This window comes from Lutjanus erythropterus, chromosome 21, assembly GCF_056507025.1.
Source record: "Lutjanus erythropterus isolate fLutEry1 chromosome 21, fLutEry1.hap2, whole genome shotgun sequence".
In the NCBI taxonomy this organism is placed as follows: domain Eukaryota; kingdom Metazoa; phylum Chordata; class Actinopteri; order Lutjaniformes; family Lutjanidae; genus Lutjanus; species Lutjanus erythropterus.
The window spans coordinates 14,431,578-14,455,798 of NC_139337.1; the positions used below are offsets into that span (position 1 = coordinate 14,431,578).

General features: G+C 36.8%; 2 protein-coding genes across 4 annotated transcripts; both read right to left on the bottom strand.

Annotated features, from left to right (window-relative positions):
* Window positions 1–2,364: 2,364 nt before the first annotated feature.
* On the bottom strand, window positions 2,365–17,787 carry hnf4g (hepatocyte nuclear factor 4, gamma). Of its 3 annotated transcripts, none has more exons than XM_084747426.1 (11): window positions 17,568–17,787; window positions 10,187–10,352; window positions 9,799–9,893; window positions 8,854–8,960; window positions 8,147–8,296; window positions 7,552–7,639; window positions 6,674–6,826; window positions 5,768–5,817; window positions 5,378–5,564; window positions 3,255–3,374; window positions 2,365–2,733 (listed from the first exon to the last, which is right to left on the bottom strand). In XM_084747426.1, the coding sequence occupies exons 1-11, from the start codon at window positions 17,596–17,598 to the stop codon at window positions 2,612–2,614; spliced, it is 1,269 nt and encodes a 422-aa protein (XP_084603552.1). In that variant the 5' UTR covers window positions 17,599–17,787; the 3' UTR covers window positions 2,365–2,611. The 3 variants fall into 3 exon arrangements, with proteins under 3 accessions (XP_084603552.1, XP_084603551.1, XP_084603553.1); XM_084747425.1 differs by lacking the exon at window positions 17,568–17,787 and adding an exon at window positions 12,654–12,894; XM_084747427.1 differs by lacking the exon at window positions 9,799–9,893.
* Window positions 17,788–19,273: 1,486 nt separating this feature from the next.
* On the bottom strand, window positions 19,274–21,384 carry gpr141 (G protein-coupled receptor 141). Its single transcript, XM_084747193.1, has one exon. The coding sequence runs from the start codon at window positions 20,882–20,884 to the stop codon at window positions 19,946–19,948; it is 939 nt and encodes a 312-aa protein (XP_084603319.1). The 5' UTR covers window positions 20,885–21,384; the 3' UTR covers window positions 19,274–19,945.
* Between the last annotated feature and the right edge of the window lie 2,837 nt (window positions 21,385–24,221).

Consider the following 24,221-nt stretch of genomic DNA (forward strand, 5'->3'; position numbering starts at 1 on the left):
ATGAGAAAAAAATGTCTATTTTCATTTTTTTCTACAGAAATGATTTGTTGCGGCTACAGATAAATGTTTGATTGGGAAGAAATTTCCTTTTTCCATCTCACATTTTCCCTCTTAAACATGAATGAATGAATGAATGAATGCATACTCATTTCACATAGTGTACTGATGCATATACAATGTATAAACTAAGTTGTCCATTTACATCTGGTGCCTTCTTGTATTTTCTCTCTTGACAGCAGGGGGGTGCTACTGCACCACACCATATAACTGGGCCTAATAAACTGGCAATTGAGTGTACGTTGATATAAATCTATGTTTGATTATATTTTATCTTCTGTTTTGTAAATATTGATATGATATTTTGTGTCCAGTATGATGCAAAAATTGTTCAAAACAAAACAAACATTTGGACTCAAGTTTGACACCACTTTTACAATATATAGTTTGATCAAACTGGAATATTTTTTGCATTTTACTTTGACTGAAGTAAATAAGGTTAACAACAACAATACAATTCATGTAACAATTTGCGCAAACATTTCTGATTAGAATTAAAAAATAAATAAATAAATAAAGAAGTTAGAATACCTTAAATAAAGTATTTTGACCATTCCTAACAACAAACTTTTTTAATTAATTAAGTTGATTCAACTTAATTACTTACTTACTTACTTACTTAATTACTGAAAAAGATCCATGTCAATTTTTATCTTTAAGCAAGTGTATTCTTTTTCTGTTCATGTCTCTCACTGTACCATTTATTATGTATTGTCAAATAATACACATTCAAGTTACTCATTCCAAATAAAATACTCAGTACTCAAAAAATCTAATTTCATTTTAATCAATGCACTGTAAAAATTAAGAAATGTACACATTATCAACACAAACCAAAGTAAAAAACAAAAACAAAAACAACAACACACAGTTGATTCTAGAAATTGAATAAAGCAAGACAGTTTCAAACGATCAAAATATCATCCATTTGACTATATACAGTAAGTTATTAAAATATTACAATTTATCCACATTCCTTTTTTCATTTAACATGAAGTCTTTACAAAATATTTATAGTGCTATTATCATTATCATGTTGATCTTGGCCACAGACTATTGTACCCCATTACATTATGTTTTAGCTGCTGCATACATGTATATTAAGAACATCTATGTACCATCTATATACCTTTTCATGGCCCAGTACAATGAAATACAAAATCTATTTTAAGTTGTTGGTTTGAGTAAAAAAAAAAAAATCTAAATCTTGAAAATCAGCAAAAACATTTTGGAAGTTCTTTCAAACACAATAACTGATCTGTAATAGGTCCAACTGTTGCATGCTGTGTAAACAAAAGAGCATTTAATTTCTGCTAAATGACTGGCTGTAATTTGTTGAGAGTAAGTCATGAGTTCTTCTATTGCTGTTGCAGCTGCAATTTATGATGGACTGTACATAAAGACCCATGTGGACAGAGAGCTCTCGCTGCACATCTACGACCAATCAAGTCAATAAAATAGTCAATACAATCTGCAATTCAAATAATGTAAAGCTTTGAGATGGGCTCATTTTTCTTCACATTTTAATTGTCATCATATTTACAAGATTGTGTCTTATTGGCAGAGTTGGGAAGTATTTCAATTATATGTATTCAAAATATATATTAAGTTGCTTTTGAGTATTTTGTACTTTGTATTTTGTATTTTGCAGGGCAGAAAAAAATAAGATGTAATTGGTAACAAAATACTTAAAAAGCTTGTATTTGAAATATTTAAAATACATTGCTTAAAATGTTATTTTTTTAATTCATTTGAAATGTACAGTGTGAAAGCTTTACTGGTATTTATTGACAGAATGTGGCAAAAATTGTATATAATATTCATAAGTATGTTTTCGTTAGTGTATAATCACCCGAAAATAAGAGCTGCTCTGTTTTTGTTACCTGAGAATGAGGTGTTTATACCTGCACAGGGCACAGGTCATAGAGTCCACCATGTTGCCCTGCTATGTCTCTACAGTAACCTGGAAGGACAAACCAAATATTGGTTTGTTCTTTTGTGTTTAGTGTCATGTAATGTGTACTTTTCATGTCATACTGAGGCTACTTAATGCCTAAAATATGATACTAGTTTGTATAAAATATATTTTTGGATTTTCAAATTACCAGTTACTTGTATTTTTGATTTTGATGGGCAAGTATTTGTAATTTTCTAACAAGAAACTTTGATATATTTGTGTCCATCTCTGCTTTGTGGCATGAAAGTGTTGTAAGATGTGTAAGATTCTGAGTTGAAAACCAGCATATTAGTATTAGGTGACCACAAAAATGCACAGCATGTTTTGTTAATCCCTTGCTTGGTCTTGTCTTTATTAGTTCACTTAATTTAAAAGTGACATATTGAAGTTTGAAAGTGCTGCACATAGCAGCTCTAATTATCTTAGTTATTGCAACCTCACCTGGAGTCACGGGGGAAAGAGGCAGGAGGGCAGAGTCTAACCACAGACACTGAGCAGGGATTGCTTTCATAATTTTTATACCATGACTGGGATGATGAATAGGGGGACAAGGAAAGTGATTCAGTGGCAGCGTCTCTGACAGAGTGCAGGGAGAAGTCAGGGATCTGTCTGTGTGGAAGGCGGGGGGCTGGCTGGAGGACAAAGAGGCTGGGGGAAGTGTTTGTACTTCTCTGGGGCCGGACCCTGAGGGGGCGACGGTATGGGAGTGTCTGGAGAGGCTGCAGGACGAGAGGCAGGGACATAGAGACATTTAATTTCATTTATTTATTTATTTTGCAAATTAAAATGTTTTGTGTGGAAAAAAAGTATATATATAGTCTGGAAAATGTATCCACAGTGGCCCACAGGAAATGTTACATCCACAGCTGCTGCTTTATAGATACAGTTCCCATCAATCTCATGTGGCCATTAGGTGGTGTAATATTGCCAAATGCATTTTTTATTTTTAAATGAAAGCATACAATATGGCCAATACTCATCAATTCTTGTAAATGGTACCTTTTTATGGATTTTTTTCATATGCAGGATGCCTATTTATTAGCAGTTTTAGCCAAGTTAATGGAAACACATCTGGCACACAGTTTTGTGACAGTTTTTCATGAGATGAGATAAATTGAACATCTACTTCACTTTGATATTTCTTGTGCGTGTGTGTCAGAGAGTTTGTGCTTGTCTGACTGAATGCAGTCGGTGTGATTGTGTGCCTGTCTCACAGTCGTGGCGTGTGTGTGACTCTTACCAATCAGTGGAGTGTGAGCGACAGGCATGGTGCTGATGACCAGTGTGTGTCCAGTCACAGGGTCCTGGGCCAGCTGGGTGTGTGGCGGGTGGTGCATGTGTGTGGGTTCTGACGTCAGGCCTGAGCATAAAACACAATGACTTTAATCAATTATAGACTTCATTAGATAGAGCTACACTCTTAGAAATAAAGGTGCTAACTAGAACCATAAAGGGTTCTTCAGCTTGTCGAGAACCAGGAATTCAACAATCCTTAAAGGACTCCTGCTTTCAATAAGGTTTTTTGGATGAAAATGGTTCATGATGGAACCTTCAGTCTTACAAAGAACCCTTGACGAACCATTTCTTCAACAAAAGGTTCTTCAGAGGCAAATATTTCTGGGTAGAACCTCAGGCTCCCAGCCTTTTTTGAAACCCTTATTTCTATAGTGTAGAGCTGTCACCAACTGACAGCAAGTTGTTCTTATACAGTTGCAGCAGATGTTTTTCTGCATCTCATCTAGAAATATGTTATTTAATCAGGTGACATTTAAGGTCTCACCCACTTAATGACATGCTCCAAAACACAGATTCCTCTTTGCACATGGTGGCATTTCACCTAATAAGCCCTCATTAGACTAAAAAGCATCAGTTTTCAACAGTCCTAGAATAAATCTCTGTTTCAGAGCTTTTAATTAATTGAGTGAGTCAGGTTTTACAAATTTATGCTGATTTTTTTTTTTTTTCATAATGTGCCTTCAAAAGAGCATTCACACTTAGATTGGTATAGACACAACTACAGGAACAAAGTGAATAAGTGACTTGTAACTAGAAAGACAGTAGTTCAGTAAGTTCTAATGATGCACTGTGAATGTGAAGTACTTGTTTTGACTTATAAAAGTTAGTGTGCAGTCAGCTTTAAAATTTTAAGTTGCCTGAATTTGAAATGACAAGCTGAGGCAATTTTGTAATGATTAAAAATAATAAATAAAATAAATTTGAAATCAGTTCGGTTGTACTTGAGAAAACACGTTCCGTAAGCTTAAGATATAAAGTTGAACCAGCAGTGTTGAGTCACACTGATAAACTTATAATCAAATAAATTTGATTTCCTTTTGCATTTTCTCAATTTGAAGAGTGAGCACAAATGACTTACAGCTGCAGCTGCTCATGTTGGGACTACTTTGTAGCGTTGACACAAATACAAAATGTGAAACTCGTCAAAGTGAATTCATTAAATTTTAAATGTAAGGGGGTAGGGACTGAATTCAGTTCTAACCTTCATTATGGTTCAAAGTGTTTTCATCGAAAATAAAGAACCATGACTAATCCTAAACCTGAAGTTATCAACATGTATACTCTCAAACAATGCATGCTGTATCGGCTTATATGCTTATCGTGTTTCTTTAGAAACATAATTTAATGAGCTGACTGAACTACAGTACAGTACATTCATTCAACTCTTTATTTCAAGTCAAAATACTTCAAGTTAGAAGAAGTTTAATTAATTTGAACAAATAAAACAAGTAAAATTAGTTGACTTCACTAAATTCCTGTATGATTTTTTTTTACAGTGTATGTCAGCATCACTATGTCTTGCGCATTCATATGACTAAATATAATATCATCTCAGCAATATTTGAACAGCATTGTTTTTGTTATGTTAGTTCCACATCCCTACAGGATGCTGAATAATAAAACACACACAGCTGCTTCTGTATAGGGCCTTCTAAGTCAGGATGTCACATTCGGGAGTTGCTTTTTAGCGTGTATGGGAAAATGGAAGACATATTTGGGGGTGACTTTATTTTATTTCCATGTCTCATCTTGTGCTTGAATTGTTGTTTGATGAATTCTACCTTTAAATACAGCTTCCTTATTTATACACACTTAGATATGTTGGTACATAGCAACTTGTCTGTTTTGGCTTTGCCTAAAATATATGTGGAGATGTACCATCTTTCTGCAAAAGCTCTAACTTTTTACCCATTGTGTATATCCAGGAAAACTTAACTGAATATGTATACTTCTTGTTTTATACATTGTTTCCTGCTTGTATCCACTGGAGCATTTGGTGGTCTTGCTGAAGGTCACGCTATTTTTCTTTCTGCAGGCTTACAAGCACAGACATGGGCCCAGTCTCACCTCCCAGCAGCATCTCGTGTAGCAGGTTGTCTATCTTGGCCAGGCCACAGAGCTTAATGAACTGGAGCTGTTCAATCATCTGCCAGGTGATGCTCTGCAGGGTGGGCAGCAGGAGTAACAGCTCCCCAAAACGACCCCTGGAGTCATACTGACGGTCATTAATGTAGTCCTCCAGACTCATCTGGACCTGCGTACACAAGGCCAAGTCTCCATCAGTATAAGCAACCTGCCCTTGTTCTTGTAAATTAACTGATATATCATACAAAATGTATAAGGATATAATTTATAATACACAGTGATAATTAGGTTGTTTTTTTGGAACCTATAACAGAACATTATAGCAAGAACTGCAGCTCTGTAATAGAGACAGAAGTCAAATTCTCGACTGACCTGCAGACGCATGGCCTTGATCTTCGCTGGGTCCCGCAAAGACTTTGCATCTGCAGTATGGGAAGCAAAGTGTGGAAGTGGGGGATGGATAAAGGGGTGGAGAGGAGGAGGAAGGGATTGAAGGACAGAAGGGTGTGGAGAGAAAAAAACAGAAAGATCATGGACGGAATTGAGGATATGAGTGGAATTGATGGAATGATTATGGTCAAACTGGGGCATAAAGGCAAAATGAGGGGATTTAGGGAAGGGGAGAGAATGGATGACAAGTAACACAGGATGGGGGCAGGGATTGTGGTCACACAAGGCCAAGGAGATATTAGAAAAAAGCTATGGAGGGATTGGGATCTAACTTTGTGGGGAAATGTAACCAGATGGATGGGATTGGTTGGGAGAAGAGGGATCTGGACAGAAACGGCAACAGGTATGAGACAAGGTATCATTAAAAATAATTTGTTTGCTTTTATGTTCTATATTTTTAATCATCTTGACTGCATTACTTACAAAACAATACATTTATTTTATTTATTTAGCTTTTAATAATTATCCTTAATTCATTTTTGAAAAAGTGGTAAATCTGATACATTTGTGGGCTGTTACACAATGCCAGCCCCAATCAACCCATCATAAAATATGATTGGGTGTCATAGAAATCTGTGCCAAGGTTATTATCAATGCTAATATGCAATATCTTACCCTTATCTCTTGCCCAAGTAAATTCCATAAGCTAAAGCACTTTTAATCTTGTTCTCTAAAAATACTTCACCTAGCTTTTCACTTACTGTAATAGACAGATGGAATTTACTCATACAGACAGGTGTTCCTGGATGGAGAGACAAGGGCAAGCTAGAAGAACAAGGTAGCTATGCATCCCTGGAAGTAGAGTAGAGAGATTGCTTGTTTTATTACCTGGGTCAAAGAAGACAATGGCCTTGAGTGCTGCGTACTCATTGTCGTCTATTTGAATGTCCTGGAAGGGCTGGACCAGCTCGTCCAGCACCCGGTTGGCTACCCGACAGATCTCTGCTTCAGGACTGTTCCTGTGGATCACACAGCCATTACCTGCAGACACAGAGTGTATCTGTCAGTGGTTGTGTTGAGGAAAATTGACAGGGAGTGAAAAGTATGTGAATGTGTGTGGGGGGTGGAACGCCGGTGTGGAAGCGTGAAGGGGATAGTTTTGTACCTTTAACCTTGACAGAAAGATAAGTTGGATCTTGTGGAGTTTTGTCAGGCCTGTTTATGGGTTCCAATCAAGGTTATGGTGAGGGAGGAAGTACAGAAATGCAAAATTTCTCTGTGTGTATTGTTTTACTATATTACCAAAATGTTGGACCCCACAATGATAGGAGCAAAATGTTGGACCCCACAAGTTTAAAGGGCCTTTTGAGAGCTCATTTGGCTTTAGGCTTTGGCTTTAGGGTTAGAACTGTAATGGGTAGGATCTTTTTCTTTCTTGGCCAAAATTGACCCTTTTGATAGTAAAGATTGTCAACCCATGGGCTAAGGAGTGCATTATATCAGTGACTTGCTGATGTGTGTGCATGGACCTGTTTGTATGTAGTTGATTGATCTGCCTACAGTGTGATGTTGGTACATGCCCCAGTAATGAGTAATGCTGTTTACAAGAGACACTTTTGAAGTCACAAAGAAACAGAAAAACTTGAGTTAATCATTCTCAGCTAACACAACATTTAATCTGTCTTCACACTGCGCTGAACCACCTGATTGCACCACATACAGTACAAATGAATAGGTGAAATGCAATTCTGTTGGTCAGTTTTTACCTAAAAGCAGGAAGTCCTTGAATGGCATTGACCTTTTGGCAACCCCAAGCAAGAGGTGTTCACCTGCATGAGCCCTGAGCAAGCTCACCTGGAGATAAACACACACACACACACACACACACACACACACACACACACACACACACACACACACACACACACACACACACACACACACACAGAGTTAAACAAAGAACACAAACAATGCAACAATGCATTCCGTTTTGCCCTTGCACACATCACACAGGGGCCATAATGTAGTGTACTATATTGAGCAGTCTCTGTATGCTAATTTAAAGTGACGTCTCTAACACTTTAATCATTGCTCCAAATATTCACCTCTGAGTGCATTTGGTTGATTAAAGAGAATCTTTCTTCCATGCAAATTGAAAGTGCTTTGACAGAATAAACCCTTTGTCAAAATAGTAAGCACACACACACACACACACACGCACACAAACACACACACACACACACACACACACACACACACACACACACACACACACACACACACACACACACACAAGAGAATGACAGCATGCAAGCAATACCATAATCACAGATTACCCATCATGCATCAGAGGCCTGTTACCTGGTCATCCAGAGGCAGTTCTCCAAAAGCAGGAATGTATTTGGCCCATTCCACCAACACCAATAACTGCTGTCTCATAGAATCACAAACATCCCCAACATTTGCCGACTTCTGCTCTGATATATCTGCTATGCCAACTGGAGCAGTGATCTGAAGGGAGACAGAAAATGTGAGTTTCCTGGGTCATGATTAATGCATTTTCTTGTGCTTTTGTATGCTATAAAAATAAGTTGAGAAAAATTCAGAATTTCAAGGGGCTTTAAATAAAACTCAAACTCTTATGTTTTGAAATAAACTAAAACAAGTTTTGCCAATCTATAATCATTTGTTGAACTAATTTACTTTTCTTCTTTAGATAAACTTGATTCTTTGAGTTATATTTGTCATTATTGTAGTGTTTGATATTTAAAATTATTAATCTTCACTTTGATACATTTTTGAAATGCATTTATTTTGTTTATAAAACTCAAAGATTCAGTTTTTTTAAGATGTAGATCATCTCAACAAAATATTATAGGTTGGAAAACTTTTTTCTAGTTTATTTCAAATCTCAAAAGTTTGAGCTTGATTCAAAACTCAAAAATTTAGTGAAGGTAGTTGCCCTGAAATTATGAGTTTTCTTAACTTTTTTATTTTTACAGTGTAATCAGCTGACATACAGCCACATATCAGTAGGAAAAATGAAGATTCATGTGGAAAGTTGTCACCTGTTGGGACAGTGATTCTGCTTGGGCCAAAATAGTGATGGGTGGCAAATCTTGGGAGTCAGGGATAGTTCTTCGGGAGCTGATCCGATCTCTCTCATTCTGTACCGCTAAAATGTAACAGACAGCTCAAGTTACTGTGTGTGTGAAACAGAAAGAGTAATTCAAAAAAAAAAAACAGGAAGAGACCTTCTGTATTAAACTTATTGTATAAATTAACTAAGTTTCAAACAGGAATAGTGACAGTAATCCTGCTAATATTAGTCAGTATTAGTCCTGGTTTTCAAGAATTTGCTCAAATTGGTAGTGGAGTGTTGAGAGTTGAGGAAAAAAATAAATTGTGAATGGAAACAATGAGACAGTTAATATTTAGAAACATAGCCATACAGGCTGGCATCAGCAAGACGAGTCAAACGTTAACCAGTTGCAATCCAGAACAACATGTTTGAATAACACATAATTAGGTGTCATAAAGCTCTGTGCCAAGGTTATACCCCCCATAAATACACATACACACACACGCACACACACACACACACACACACACACACACACACACACACACACACACACACACACACACACACACAAAGCAATCACTTATTTTATGGCTGAGCTAGTTTCAACCATCTTGAAGCAGCTTTCACATTCTCTGATGACAGCCTTTTCTTTAGTGCCACTAATTTTAAGTTTATACCTTGTTTCAATGGGGAAAATAAAAAGTAAACAACATCTAAAATGTACATACACTACTGATGGTACCCTGTAAAAACAGGTAGTGTTTGTTTGAAAAATAAAAGGATATCCCCCCACATTTTTGACTTTTTGTTTTTTATGTTTCCATGTAAATTTTTAGTGGCGTTTCAAAATATGAGAAGACATTTGGATAGCATTTTATTGCTTTCTGTTTTCTCTCTTGTCCACGGGGCAGGAGGGACGTTTCCCTACCTTCTTTTTTCATGCCTGCCCTGAAGCACTTGTTGAGTCTGCAGAAACGACACTGGTTCCTCTTATCTTTATCCACAATGCACTGCCTGCTGAACCTGTATATGATAAACATACAATGATGTAAGTAGATTTACAGATTTAAGCACGATGACACAGTGGTCTGTAACATAATGTGACCTGTTCCAACATGATGACTGGGCTGAAAAGTCAGTTATCAGTAGTTTAAGTTCTATGTAGATATCTGCACATGATAATAAAGGTGCACAATAATATGTTTATTTGCACACTCATGCACTTTCATACCGTGTGTCTTATAAATTTCACAGATGCATGATGTGTGTGTGGCATGACTTTAAGTGTGTGTATATGTGTGTTTTTGCATCTGTACCTGCAGGTGTAGACATGGCTCTTGCGTATGGAGCGTCTGAAGAACCCTTTACAGCCGTCACAGCTGGAGGCTCCATAGTGTTTCCCTGTGGCTTTGTCTCCACAGATGGCACAGTTAGTGCTGACCCCGTCTGGACCGGGCAGGCTCGGCTCTGTTGGCATGCTGTCTGAAACACACAAAAACCACTCATACAGCTAAATACATGTGCATACACACATGGGTCCACAGACACAAGCTTGTGTATTTTTATGGTAAATACATTGCTATAGACTCAAATACACAAACAGACAGAGTGTATGAATTGAAAAGCACATCCGAAATAGTTCACTGTGATCTAATGATGCACTGTGAATGTTGACTTTTAAATTTTACTTAACTTTAAAAACAACAAATTAGATTTTTAACTCTCAAACAATACATGCTACATGATCAGCACATGACTTTATTGTACTATACAACAGTACATTCATTCAACTCAACAAGTCAAAAGACATTAAGTTAGAATCCTAGAAGTCTTAAGTTTAATTAACTTGAATAAATAAAACTTTTATATTTTCATTGGGTTAATGAGATAATGAGATTAGTTGGATTAGTGGAGGAATGCAGTGCTATCTATTTGAAGCCACAATATGTAGACTTTGTATGTGATTGGCATCTTACTACTCTAGTTAATGTATTCTGTGTATGTTCCATAGTACACTAAGATTTATAATTGTGAAGTCATTTGTATAGTGTTTTATTTGTACATTATTGCAAATGCATCTGTATAGTATAGATCAGCAGAAACAATAAATTTCAGATCAGCAATTGCTGATGCCTTTATTTTTACTATCATCTCCTCATTCTCATAAACATTATTATAACCATCATGACCGTTATCATTATCACCAGCATTGTCACCATAATCAAAACCATAATAATCATCATTGGCTGCATATAGTTCAGACGAAACCTAACACATAGACACAGACATGTTTCCACCCCCCAACACACACACACACACACGTCCAGGGTAAGAAGAGTCAATGTTCAACTGAGTATCTGTCCCCATGCTGAGATGACATCAGTGTATCACTTATAATAGATGCACACTTGCTCCCCAATAAAATGTCTTTATGATGCATACCTGTGATTCCTGCCCAAACAGTTTTATTAACATTACGATTTCATGCTTTTACAACCCCAACCCAGCCCTTTTCTTTCCTCCGCAACCACGCCAAACAACTCCAGGTACATATCCAAATACAAGCAACAGGCACATTTATCACAATCTGTGTTAACAGACAACAGGATACACGCACTATTGATCACATTAAAATGTCATGAGTTTCCCCATCACTTCATTTAGGCATATGGAGCTTGTTATGTAAAACCTAACTGTACTGATTTCTTCTGCAAATAGTAACTTATTTGCCTTCAACTGTTCTCACTTCACTTCATCAGTATATTTGTAGCCTTACAAATGAACAGACCTCCTCATCCAGTTCTGAGGTATTTGTGCTATCACTAACTCTCTTTAACAGGTACATCAAGTTAATCAAATACTATAGATTTACAGTAATAGATACACAAGACAAGGTTTTTCTCATGTCTTTGTCCATATCAAGCATGTATCTATGTATCAGTGCTCATATGGAGTGTGTGCACTGTAAAAAAAAGAAAGAAAAAAAAAGCTTTTTGTTTTGCTTTTTGTTTGCTGTCTTAAAACTTTACGTTGGCCAAATTTGAAAAGCCAAGTTGAGGTAATTTTGTAATGATTCAAAAATAAAAAAAATCCTTTTCTAGTCAAATAATCTTGATATTAATGAGAAAACATGTTCAACAAACTTAAGATGTCAAGTTAAACCAATAAATCTTCATTAAACTGATATTTATAACATTTAGCATTTCTTATTATTTATTACCTTTTAATTAACTGATTCAATACTAACATTCATCATGGTTTGCAGTGTTTTCATTATGTCTTATCTTAAGGTGTGTTACAGACACAGCATGATTTCATCATATGTTCAAAATCTAAAAAAGAAGGGTCTTAAGTTTTGACCCTCAAACGATGCATGATGGGAAGTCTGCTATAATATCCTTATCATGTTTATTCTTGATGCTTAATTTAATGAGTTCATTGAACTCTGTACAGTACATTCATTCAACTCATCATTTCAAACCAAAAGACTTCAAGTTAGAAGAACTCACTCTGAAGTGTTCTGAAAATAAATACTAGAGATTTTAAATTGAATTGACTTGAATAAATAAAACTTGTATAATAAAGTTTAGTTAAGTTAATGACAAAAGATAAGGTGATTCCATTTGTATATGTATGCGTCATACATTAACACATATGCTGAAAAAAAAGATGTTTATTTTGTGCTTCAAATACTGTTTGTATGTGCATCCCTTGTTAATGCATGGGTTTCTGTGTGTGTGTATGTGTGTGTGTGTGTAAGTGTCTACATAGACACACACTTACCTCCTCCTCCATAGAGCACCTCTGCATTCTCAAAGCCCAGCGTGCTGTATGAGGGATCCAGACCTTCACAATAGTTGGCTACTTCCATATCTAACAGAGATTTACTCTGAGGATCAGGAGAATACTTCATTCCTGTTTGAACCTGGTCTCTCTCACACTTTCTTCTCTTCTCTTCTCCTCCTAGTTCACTCTAAAGTCTCTCTTTCTCTTTCTACCTGTCTGCTTGTCTCTACTTCATCTAATTCTTACAGACATGACAAGGGATCTATAATCTCATCTGATTGGACTGGGAACAAGGTGAGGGGAGGAGCTGTGGCTGAGACTTCTCACCTTATTGCACATTACTTATCTGTCCTCTCTCGCACTTATCACAGGGATGGATAGATAGCAGTGAATGAGATATTTCCCCCTCTCCCCCTCTGCTTCTTTTTTCTCATCTCTTCTTTTAAACCATGTGACAGATTTCATCAGATTCTGGAGGACAGCGTGCATTTGATGTGCATGTTGGTGAGCATCCGTGCACGTGTATCTGCATGCACGTCAAGGGGTTTGTTCTTACAGGCACATATATTTATGAATGTGTGTGTGTGTGTGTGTGTGTGTGTGTGTGTGTGTGTGTGTGTGTGTGTGTGTGTGTGTGTCCCAGGCTGCCTAATCTAATCAATAGTGGAGTAATAGCACCACCACCTCAGCAGATATAATCAATAAAGACACAAAGTGAAGTGGAAAACACAGATAACTTCCATAAACACACTCCTTGGCTTTATTTATACGTATTCCTAAATTAACTGATCATATATTGTACTGTAAACATCTCAAATGATATTAACTTCAGTCACAACTCTAAGGTTGAAACCTCTGAAAGCTGTTTGTACATGTATTTCTGGTTAGTTAACTGAATATTTAAATTGTCCAGCGCATCATTCTTGAAGAATTTGTCGTGGGTTTACATTTGTGGCCTGGATATATTGCAATTTCACTGTTTACTATTTCATATCAGCGAAAATCCTGTCCAGTGTGGTGTCAACACTGATGTAATGCAGCACCGAGCCATAGTGGTTAATGTGGTATCTACAGCATGTCTGTGTGTAGCTAACATTAGCACTTGGTCTGTCTAGCTAAACTTAGCATTTGGCCCTACCTGTAAATGTTTATTTAAATGAGATTGAGTTATTAGATGATGGCAGTTTTTGCACTGCGCTGTGATATTATTCTGCTTTTCTGATTTAAAGATAAAACAATGTTGAAATTTGCATTTTTTCACTAGAGGCCATGATAAGATTTGCTGGTTTCACTGAAACCATAGTGGTGTGAGACCGATGAAATGTGTAATGTGTGTGCACTGCACACTGTAGTATACTGTTCCTTATTTTATTTTATTTTTTTAAATTGTAATCATAATGAATCTGTAATCTGATTACATCTTATTTTTCTTTAAATATAATGTAATACAGTACCTTTTTTGTATCCTACTTACATAACCCTGTTACATCTGCTGTGTAAATGCAAGAGAAATACTCAAAGTGCTTGAGAAGAAGCACATAATATTAACACAAATGTATAGTTCTTCTCACACTTAGCTTGCTTAGCTCTCCTATTGTAAAAAACAGCTGGAATTTCCTTAGAAATTCATGTTGAATAGAGGCAGTGGACGTCAAAGATGAAAATAAAAAATAAAAGTTAAATAGTTGTGAATGAGCTGTCTCCTCTGTCAGGGCAGGAATGCTGTAAACACTATCTAATTTACTACCATAAACCTGTTAAAATGTCCCAACCCACCCATTTCACATCAGGAATTTCATTGCACTAAATCTTATTGAGCGGCTTAGAGGTAATCAGTTTGGGGTATTGTACTAGAAAAGGCTGTAAATGATAAGAAGGAGTATTATGGCAGATTTGATGCCTTACATCAGTAATGAGAGAGCCAATCAGGAAAGCACCTACAATATGAGCAGGCATGGGGTTAATATATGGTCACCGTGGGCACAGTAAATCAGAGTGCACATTATCACAGATTACTTACTGGGCATTAAGAGAAAGAGTAATTAGTATCCTGTCACAGGGTAATAACAAATATATTAGTTAATGGGGGAGGCTAGAGTAAAGGAGCTGGGAGACAGAGCCGAGAGAGAGAGAGAGAGAGAAGTGATAGAGAGATTACATTTTAACCAGGCTCTGAGGTCAGGCCTCCTGACTCATCAGGTTTCTGGAGAGTACGGAAGAAGTTACTCTTTATTATCACGTTCACAACCAGCCAACACACGGAAGGACAGACACAGACAGAGCACTGTAGCGTGAACTCGACTGCATTAAACTGGGGTTAGAAAGTAGAAACTCGGCTTGAATGTATAAAAACAGAAGGGGTAAAGTGCGGCTATATGCTGCATGTCAGTGGGTAGAGATCTCAGATGCTATCATGTGATATAGATGGGTTTGGAGCAACATTATGCAACTATTTTACCTTAAAATCACAAAGTCATTTTGATGGTACACTGACTTGTAATAGAAAGAATGGAGCTTCTTTTATTCCCAATCTGTACTCAAGTCCAGTTTCATATATTTTGAATGGAAATAAACTATAGTATAAGTCAACTGAAAAAATAGGGTACTAAGTAACTTTGTAAACCTTGTCAGAAAATCATAATTTATCTTCAAAATATTGTTTTGATTAATAAATCTTCACACTTCTTCCTATCCAGTCTTCCTCCTGTCTACTCTACTCTGGCTTGAAAAGACTTTTAAATTTATGTTGTGGCATCACTTGACACTTGTTAGCTTTTGGACAAGTTTTCCTGTGTCCTCTAAAACTATTACAAACAAATATTTGAAGAAAAAGAGTGATATGAAGCTGCTACAGCAAGGATTTCCCTCCGATGTCTCTTCCTAAGCTGTCTATGAATTAGTCTCCTGATGGACAGATAGCATTACTTATTGCAACTGCTACCACCGGTAGCTGCCGTTAGCAAGTTAGCTAAGTTAGCAAATACAGATAGATCATCAGATCGAGTATGGATTGAATATTGGAAATTGTTTTACTCCATACATACTGGTGAACAGAATAAAAGCATTCTAGTGTTCTTTTTTTAGCCTCAGTGTCCACTGTTAAGTGCAAGGACAAGAACAAATTTATTTATTAGTGTAGGTGATTACATTATGAATACTTGACCAATCACTCTCCTCTTGATTTATGTGTTTCAAGTTAACATATTCCAAACACTGGAGATAATATGCTGTTTATTTTAACTTTGGTCACCACATTAACTTATTCAGTGATGTTTTGGTGCAAACCTACATTACTATAAATAACTGCTCCTTCTGCTCCATCATGTCTTCTGGCAAAAACATAATGAAGCACTATGAATTTTTAATTTCCTATGTGGAAATAATTAACAAGAAATGTATTACACGTTCATAGCAATCCTTAAAATACTGTAATAAAAGCCGTTATGATTTCTCCAGCTGAAAACCGAGCAGAACGTAATTCAGAAACTTTGCGTCCGCCCAGCAACCCAAAGCTCTTTGAAGCCATAAAACCAGTGCTAAGAGGCCATTTCTGTGTGTGAACTGGCCATAATACTGTCGCCTCTATTTAGCTTAGAGTTTTTAATAGTTGCGGATGATGATCAGCCAGCCAACTGACCCTAGTAAACTACTACTTCCTGATACCCTGGCAATAGTAAAAAAAAAAAAAATACACGGTTCTGTTAAATATTAGTCACTGTGCTTTTATTTTGACAGAGTAAACATCGTAATATAACCACATACTGGCTTCTTTTCCTTGCCATGCTATTCAGTTCATAAAGCACATTTTGAATTTGTGCAAATGAACAGAAACATAAATTAAAAAATAATTCTAACTAGTCAATGAAACTTTCTACAGCACTTAACAGCAGGCGAGTTCTTCAAATTTTAGAATTACATAGACACCTGGCCAAATTTCCCAGCATCTTTCCTGCATGTTTTGTCAATAAAATCGACCCCTTTTGTGATAAGTGATTTTAACAGCTAAATTAAATGTGTCAATGTGCCTTTAGAGGGTAAGCAAAATACTGAACCCCATCACCTGCACAGTTTAAGGCAGTCTAATACAACAACACACACTGCAGCCTCAAGAGTTTTGTCAGACTACTCATCTGACAAAACTTTTCCATTGCAATTTGAGGCAGTTCTTAAGTTTAATTATATTGTGCAAGTCTTTCTGTCCTTGTGTCATGCATATCCAATGTTTTGGCTGAAGATTTTGTTAAAAAATTAGATACCTGGGGGGTGGGAATGTCAATTTCCAATTATAGTAAATTATAGAAATAAATCTATAATCTACTATTTCTTAGGCACTGGGTTATGTTTAAGTACCTTCAGTGGTAGTATCACATTGTTAGTGTATCAGAGAAGAAAAACACAAGGCGATTTCATAACCATCGTCTTTCTTAGCAATATGTAGCTCTGTAACACTGCTCTTGTTACAGGTTACATCCTTGTAAAGATGATCGGAGGTATCACATGATCTTTACAGCACAGCATGCGTGACAAAGTAAGTCTATCTTATCTGTTTTCACTCAAATCTGTTTGCAGACAGAGAGGCGAGAACATTGTCATTAAACACACTCGACAAAAAGAAAGAGAAATTCTGGGACACCTGGACAACCATACTGTATATCCTATAATTCAGAGTTACTCTGGTTACGGGCCATGTAGCAGCAACTGAAGTGTGCATGTACGGGGATTACCGCCATATAACCAGCAAAATACAAAACCACGTGATTTAGCAGAACATGTTACCAAACTTCCTTGAGAAACTACTAAAGTAAGCTTCACTTCCTCCACAAAGCAACACCATGCCTTAAAGTTCTCACAGCTTATGGGGATATCTTGCATTTCAATGACAATACACTTCACAGGAGGTGTTTGACTTACCTCTGTTTCTCTTTCTGTCTGGGATGTGCATTTATCCTGGTGTGCCGTCGTACTCCGGCAGTGAGCAGCTCCTCAGTGCAACATTAGTGGAAGTGACACTAAGAATGAGAAAATGGTAAAGGCGTTCGACGACATTAAAAAGGGAAGGTTTGGAGAGCCGAGCAGCCTATAATTCATGGAGCGACATATTGGATGGCGCCACCATAGCCCTGTCATTAGATCGATTTACTAAACAAACTCAAAGTAGGGTGGGGATGTTAAACAGTAACCCAGCGCCATAAAAACCAAAAGGAAAAGGATCACCAGGTGTGTGTGTTTGTGTGTGTGTGTGTGTGTGTATGTGTATGTCAGCCAGGGCCTCTCACACCACCTCTGAGGGCAGAAAGTAAGAGATTCAAGAGGGTCGAGGTAATGTTTCACAAAATAATGGTGAAAAAGTAACAATTCTAGACATTAATTTCTCTTGTCAGCTGTGGAGCTAAACGCTACAGCCATGTGCACAGGGATCAACAATTTGCACATCCAAGGAAAATATATTTAGTTTCATTTCCACTCACATGTCTTTTGCATGAAGTCACATTTTGGATAAAAAAAAAGAGGCAACTAAAGACCAATGGCATAATTTAGCATTACAAATTTCAAGCTCGAAGCCTGTGTAGTATATACAGAGACCAGCAGATGGCAAGAGTTCATTCAATTTGAAGTAAAAGTAAAGAACAGTTGCCACTCATGCCAGTTTTTTTTTTTTTTTTTTCAATATTTTGATCAGTAGAAATACAGAAAGCCTGACACATCAAATAATTGCCAGAAACTTCTTTTTTAAATTGAAATCTTTATTGAACCAGTTGACAGAATCTCCCCAAAATCTTGTATTTATATGATATTTTGAATGTATCATATTTGATATGTCACATATGTATTCATCACAATGATTTTTATTGTAGAAAAAACAATATTGTTTCTTGCTTGTGAAAAATTTGTCACATTTCAGGTTTTTTTGGGGGGGGGGTTGTTCTTTTTTTGTCTTTTTTAAAATCATTTTGCCTTGTCTACAAAAACAACATAATCCGTAGTGGTCAAAATAACATACAGATTATGGTAGCTAAGGAACTGTTTTATTGAAAATCAATTAGAAAGACAAAATGATTTTACTCTAGAATAAGAAGCAAAATATTAATTAATTATAGGTTGTTTAAACACAGTAAATATTCATATTGAAATGAGAAACAATATTAGAAAGAATAAAACTTTTTCATCTTTTTCACTTTTTCAAAATAAGCAAAGATTTCTCTGGCAAAAACATGCGAGTTATTATGTGAAGGCAGCCATGTTGGATTTTGTACTCAAACACAGGCTGCTGCCTGCAGTGGACTGACAATCCATCAGATGGCAGCAGACATGTCTCAGATTGTATAGGTTTGTCAGCGAAGGACTGATCATATTGATTATCTTAGAAACTCAAAGTATGTACTGCTGTAATGTACAAAGTAGATACAAATGACATTACAGGGTTAAAGGGTGCGCAAGTAGCCTGCTGGTTAAGATGCATAACCACATAATCTTAACATCCAAGGTGCACTTTTTTCCTCATGTTTGTTGTTTGTCATACTTCTCTTTCTCCCGATATGTCCTCTCTCTCTCTCTCTCTCTCCTTGCTTTTCAAATAAATAATGGCAAAAAAAACCCAAATTCAAGTAAGTATAACGTTTTTCAGAGACTAACATAAGTTTAATGATTCACATAAAAAACTGCAGATCACATAACAGTAGTATGAATAATAAAGCAAATGGTACACCTGATAGAGTTTAGATTGGGGCATTGGCCTATTTGGCTTTGTTACCTAGGTCAACCACCAACTTCCTACCCCAGCTGCCCCCCTATACCACCACAACAACCATCATTCACTCAAAAAACAAACAAACAAACAAACAAACAAACAAAAAACAGTTAGTCGAAAGGCTATGCTTATGTTTCCTAACCCCACCAACTAAAAAAAGCACTTCAGATGCTTCATTTTCTGACCCAGTTGAAAAGATTCAGTATTGCTGTCTAAAAAAAAACATTCATATTTACACAGCTATTGCACAGCAAGTTAAAGCACTTGATGTAGCTCTTTAGGATCCTCAATTTATATGTACATTTTTTCGGTGTGACTTAATGTTGTATTAATTCAGTCTAATCTGTTTTAGTAATTGTTCGTATGTGTTTTTGGATAGTTTCTAATAATTTCTTATTGTTCACATTTATGGAGATGCACATAAGCAATTTCCTCATTTAAAACTTTGACAAGAAAAATAAATTACAGTAAAGTAACATGATGTTAGAAAATAGAGCAAACAGAGTATCTTGACACCCTCATGCAGATCCTACAAACAGTTTTAAAAAAGCTGTCTCGGGAGACACATGTAGCAACTTCTCCTCCCTATGAAGGTGAGCATGTCCAAACAGTTAAAAGTGGTCAAACTCAGGAACACCTCGTTGACACTCTCCAGTTGACTAATGCATTCTAAGTAATACAGCCGGAACAGGTGGTAGGGGACAAAGCAGACCACCATGATGAGGGCGAAGCACAGACTCTTCAGCTGAGCCCCAAAGTCCTGCTGAGAAGTGCATCCCTGGCGATGTTTCTTGCACAAACCCCTCAGGGCGTTGGCTTGAAGAGCCGTCACTGCGATGGCCGCCACTATGACCACCGTGCTTATGATATAGTTGAACACTTTGAAACCATCCTGTATGTGTTTGCCAAACTTGAAGCAGCTTGTTTCAACTGTGGTGCTATTGTTCTTGTCGGATTTGCTTTCGCCGTATACATAATAGGTTATGCAAGGCACCACAACAAGCACCACCATCCACACCAACACGCTGCCGAGGAGTGCGTGCATCTTCTGGAAGGAGGCCACGTGCTCACCTTTGTTGTAGAACGTCATCAGGCGCGTGATGAGGATGATCATATAGAAGATGAAAGACATGTACATGTGGATGTGGATCATGACACTGACCACTTTACACCACCCAAAGCCTATGCCCCAGGAGTTAGTCGCGTAATAGTATATCCTGAAGGGCACGGTGAGAAGGAAGACAAAGTGGGTGAAGATGAGGTTGAGCACAGCGATGGAGGTGATGGATGTTGTGCTGGACTTCATGATGTGCATCATCAGGCTCATGCTGATGGTGCCGCTGATCAGAACCACAGAGTAGATGGCCAGGAGGACTGTGTGGTACTCTTCAGGTGGCTTCGAGGTTGTGCATGAAGAGGCTGGATTCACCGTGGTGCTTATGTTCGTGGATTGTGTGCTTGGGGTTACCGTGGAAGCCATCTAAAATAGAGAAAAACAGAGAGGAAGTGGTGGGCATCGGATACGAGAGAGAGAGATGACAATTAAATGAAGAATAAGAGATAGTGATGGAGGAATAGATGAGGAAATGTTTTATTATTTATTTCATTGTTTTCACTATTAAAGGGGCAGTTCTGGTAGAAAAGAAAGTTAGTTCCTGAAACCACTCACACCAAGGTCTGTGGGTTATTGTGAGTAATCGGGTCATGGTTCTTGGAAAAGGACACTGGTTTTGAATTTTTCAAATGTATTTTTCTGGTGCTTTGAGTGCCTTTAGTTACATTATATACTAGAGTTATTCCTCTGCAACTCACACAAAAAATCTAGATGTATAAATAGCACTACTTTTTTTTTGTTAGGCTTGGTTTTACAGACACATTTTATTGTATTAAACTTAACAAACTGCACTTTGTATCAATTTAGACAGAAACAAGAAATAATATATAACATTAAACAAACACCACTATACCCTAATTAGACACCATACACCCAATGATACAGAAATAATATGTATTTTACCAAACTTTGTATGAAATTATATATAATGTGTTCGGTTCTTCCTTTATGAGACCTTTATTAGAATCTATTAGAGGGTAATTAGGGACACATTACAGCAGAATTGTAAACTAACGAGTGTTATTTTCCAGTTAGATCCTTATTAAACATTATTAGAGGGTATCTCGGACACATTACAACAGAACCGTAAACTGTACGGTAAAATTAAAAGTGTAATAAGGCTCTAACTGTAGAAAATAATACACTTTAGTTTACAGAACAAGTCTGTTGTTCTGTCCCTAATGAATCTCTAAGAAAGTCTAATAAAGGTCTACTTAAGGGTGTCATTCTTTCTTATAAAGAACACATTATTTCTAATTTTATCTAATTTGATACAAAGTACAGCTTGTTGCATCTTATTAGCTGTGTTGTTCGATCACCAGATAATGAACATATTATTTCTAGTTTTATCTAATTTAATACCAAGACCAGCTTGGTACTTCTTAACAATGTACTGCAAAATGAAGTGCAACCGTTTTCCTTATCTAGATTGAAGAAGGCTGTTAAATATGACATATTTAAATGCACCTTGAAACAAATTGGTGATATAAGTAAAACTGACTATTCAAAGCAGAAAAAGAAAAGACAGAGAAAGAGAAAATACATTTTAGTACACATGTACACTGGTTCATTGACCACATCACAAACCATATTATGTTAACCAACTTTTTACCAACCTACTGGTGCAACATGTTTCACATGCTTGTTCACTTCCAGATTAAGACATTAGCCAGAGTCTAATTTTACTCTGACATGATTTCTTGCATGTCTTCAAAGTGTGACAAGTGAACATATTATTGGTTCAACAGGAAACATAACTATAAACAAACAAAAATGAAATATTACAGCATTTAAATATCACAAAGTTTAGAAGCAAAGATACTGTTCACAGTTTAATTTTAATTATTACCAAGAGAACACTAACTGCATCATGAACGAGCATAAAACCAAAACCAGATAGTAAACTTACGTACCTTTTGGCTCGAAGAAGAAGTGCCTGCCGAGTGCTGTTGTGTGTGAAAATTATATGACATTAAAGGATGTGTATGTCCTCTACATTACATCATAATCTACAGCATGCAATTGTTCAGTTTGCGTATTATGTAGTTCTGCATGGAAAAAGCTCTGTGTCGGAGCAAAGAATGTCCCTGTTTTGTTCGCATGTGTGTGTGTGTCCAAGTGTGAATGTGTGCCAACTATGTGAGGAAGTAAAGGTTATGAGCATTAACTGTGTGTGTGTGTGTGTGTGTGTCTTGTCAGAAACCACCGTCCAGTTTTGCATTTTGTGTGTGTTTATGCTCTGTCAGAAACAGGAGGTGATTGCACACACACACGTTAACCCAACCACAGAGCTAGTTGCTTCCTCTTTCTGCCCACAAGCTTGTTATTTTCTATCTTCTATTTGCTTACTTAAATACAAACCTATAAAATGTGATGTCCTCTGATGTACATATGAATGCCTTATTGAACTGTTAATCAGGGGAAAAGAGTAAAGTAAATTACAATCTACATCTATCCCTTTAATATTATCAGAGGACTAAATACAGCATAATGGAGCAAAATTAGTCTTTGGTTTAGAAACAAATATCTAAACATGAAGCAGACTGCTAGGGCAGAATAAGTTCCGTATTTAAAGACTTCAACAGCTCCTTGAATTATAAATAAATTATTGTCGCTGTCAGCCGGAAACCTTAAACTTTTTGTTCTGTTTTTTTTTTTTAAGTAATTGAATGCTGCTTAGTCAAAGTTAGTAGCTGTTTTTAATTTTTCAATTATTAAATATTTGTAAAACCCACTGACAGACATAAAAAGTGACCAATACATTGATTTATGAAAAAAAAAAAAAAAAAGTCAAAATACGGAGATACAAAGTGTGTACCCAACAGATATCACATATTAATGTGATTAAATATATCAGTCCTGGTGTTAACAGCAACATTTTTGAATCAAATTATAAAAAAATGGCATTTAATGGGTTAAAAAATGGCTCAGAACACCATCCACTGTTTTAAATCATCACGAGGCTTGCAAGACCAGTGCTGAGTTAGAGGAAAAGACACTCTAAGTAAGTAAGGAGTTGGGTGGTTCAGTTCCCCCCACCTCTGTTCATTTTCAGTTATATGGTCATCAAGACTCAGTTAAACACAGTTAGACAAAAGCTGGGCGATATGTGCAGGTTTTTACCCAACTATAGTCTTGCTTAACCAGACCTCTCTCCACAGCGCTTAGCACTGGAGAAGGGTCTGGCTCCATGCATTTACATTCTGCTATAAAGGTGAAAAACGCCCTGCCTTGTTTGCATTTCTTTAAACCAATCTCACAACCAAGCACTGAGCCCAGGATGCAGCAACGCTGCAAAAAATGTGTCAAGGATGAACAGGTTTTGGTGGAACATTTGCACATTAGGATGCAAACTCTGTCATTAAAATGACTGCGTCACTGCAAAAGAAAAGGTAACAGCTGTTAGCACGTTTATTTTTGTACCATTAGCATCCCAGACACTAATTTGCCATTCCCAGTGTGTAGGTTGCGGGTCAGACGCTGCAATACCACGGCCACTGGCAGGACTTATACCTGCAGTGTGCATCTGTTGTGTCAGACTACCGAACTAAAACAAGCTTTTTGCCTCCTCACCTCTGTAAAGCACAATTCATTTCAACTCTAAGGACAGACACAAAATAAAACTGACCAAATCAGTTTTTTCATTGTTATCACAATCACCTGGTTTGATCGACATAAATCTTTAATTCACTGTGTTAGATGT